The sequence below is a fragment of the Nothobranchius furzeri genome, chromosome 19, assembly GCF_043380555.1.
Source record: "Nothobranchius furzeri strain GRZ-AD chromosome 19, NfurGRZ-RIMD1, whole genome shotgun sequence".
Taxonomy (NCBI): domain Eukaryota; kingdom Metazoa; phylum Chordata; class Actinopteri; order Cyprinodontiformes; family Nothobranchiidae; genus Nothobranchius; species Nothobranchius furzeri.
In genome coordinates, this window is record NC_091759.1 from 23492625 (window position 1) to 23495124 (window position 2500).

The 2500-nt window shown below is 33.3% G+C and overlaps 1 protein-coding gene across 2 annotated transcripts in view; it reads left to right on the forward strand.

Annotated features, from left to right (window-relative positions):
• Nucleotides 1-2500, forward strand: part of pou2f2a (POU class 2 homeobox 2a) — a 67521-nt gene that overhangs the window by 49461 nt on the left and 15560 nt on the right. For both annotated transcript variants that reach the window (XM_054745379.2, XM_070547492.1), the window contains exons 3-5: nt 22-50; nt 942-1001; nt 1651-1776. In XM_054745379.2, coding sequence (XP_054601354.1) covers nt 22-50; nt 942-1001; nt 1651-1776 — 215 coding nt within the window. The remainder of the gene's footprint in view (nt 1-21; nt 51-941; nt 1002-1650; nt 1777-2500) is intronic.

The window sequence follows — 2500 nt, forward strand, 5'->3', positions numbered from 1 at the left end:
TGTTTGTTTGTTTGTTTTCAGACTCCAACAGGAACAGCCCCGATGACCAGGTTGGTGTTTCAGATTTAAATAATTCAGTTTGTTTCTTAGATCTTTAGGAGGAACTTCAGATTAATAAATACAATTTTTTATTATTATTATTCATATTAACACTGTTATTATTATTACTATTGTTATTATTATTCATTATTATTATTACTGTTAATACTATTATTGTTATTACTGTTATTACTATTATTGTTATTATTGTTATTTTACTATTGTTATTATTATTATTAATTATTATTATTACTGTTATTACTATTAATGTTATTACTGTTATTACAATATTGTTATTACTGTTATTACTATTATTGTTGTTGTTATTATTATTATTATGATATTACTATTGTTATTACTACTATTATTATGTTGTTGTTATTATTATTAATGTTATTATTATTGTTATTATTATTTTTACTATTACTGTTATTGTTACTATTATTATTATTACTATTACTGTTATTGTTACTATTACTGTTATTACTATTACTGTTATTGTTATTATTATTGTTATTACTATTATTGTTATTTTTGTTATTACTATTATTGTTATTATTATTAATTATTATTACTGTTATTACTATTACTGTTATTACTATTATTGTTATTATTATTATTATTATTACTGTTATTACTATTATTGTTATTATTATTATTGGTATTACTATTATTGTTATTACTACTATTATTATTGTTGTTATTAATGTTATTATTATTACTATAATTGTTATTGTTATTATTATGATTATTATTTTTATTATTATCATTATTATTATTACTGTTATTACTATTAATGTTGTTATTATTATTTATTTTTATGATGTTTTTTAATGTGTTAGTAATCTGCTCCTGCAGGCTGAAGGAAGATGTTTTATTTATGGTTGGTTTTATTTCTGCAGGTCCCGATGATGAAGAGCCTCCCGCCCTACAGCCTCTCTCCTCCTGCAGCTGGCAGCACAGTGGGTTCACTTCTGTCTTCTGGGCCGGTTCTGGTTTTGTTTACCTGTTCTAGTGAGAAAAAGACGGTTTTTGTCAACCTTCTCGTACATTTTATCATTCATTCATCTCTTAAAAAAACTAAACAGCTTTTATTTGGTGAATGAAATTCCCAGGTTTTTAAATATTCCCGCCTGAAGGGTCCGATGTTTCCTTCAATAGCTTTGGGAATCACACAGATTGGGTTTTAGATTCTGAAAAGCTCGTTTAGAAGACACGACCTCGTCTGATGAACACTGGGTGCCGCCATGATGGATTGAAATGATAAAGATGTTAGCAGCAAACAGCAGCAGAGGTCAGAGGTCAGCAGCTTCTAATAACAAGAAGAACCTCAGCCTTTGGATCCTTTTCCTTCCCAACCGGATAATCCTGTCAGAACGCTTAATGTCTGCCAAACGACTTTCATAATAAAACAATATAAAACAAATATTTCATACATCAAAGGTGGCCACAGCCTCCTCAACCTTTTCTGTAAAACGACTTTTCCGATTCCAGTGCCTGAAACCAGGCGGGATCGTGTTGCAACATTCCCACCTTCAGGGGGAAGTTAAAGAACCTCCAGCAGAACATCAAATGTGACTTTTCTGAAGAGGAATTTTTTTTTCCTTTTAGGGTAAAAATGAGGAGAGTTTAGAGATCACACACAGCACCGCTGCTCCTCCTGCGCCCTCCCAACAGCAGCAGCAGACGCAGCATCACCACACCCAGCTGATGCTCGCTGGCAGCCAGCTAGCAGGGGTGAGAACACACACACACATATATACACAAATACACACACACACAAACACAAGCACACACAAATACACACGTACACACACACACACATACACACATATAGACACATACACACACACACACACTCACACTCACATATAGACACATACACACACACAAATACACACAAATGAACACACATACACAAATGAACACACACACATACACACACAAATGAACACACACACATACACACACAAATGAACACACATACACAAATGAACACACACACACACACAACACAAATGAACACACACACACACACAACACAAATGAACACACACACACACACACAACACAAATGAACACACACACACACAACACAAATGAACACACACACACACACAACACAAATGAACACACACACACACAACACAAATGAACACACACACACACACACAACACAAATGAACACACACACACACAACACAAATGAACACACACACACACACAACACAAATGAACACACACACACACAACACAAATGAACACACACACACACAACACAAATGAACACACACACACACACACACAACACAAATGAACACACACACACACAACACAAATGAACACACACACACAACACAAATGAACACACACACACAACACAAATGAACACACACACACACACACACAACACAAATGAACACACACACACACAACACAAATGAACACACACACACAACAC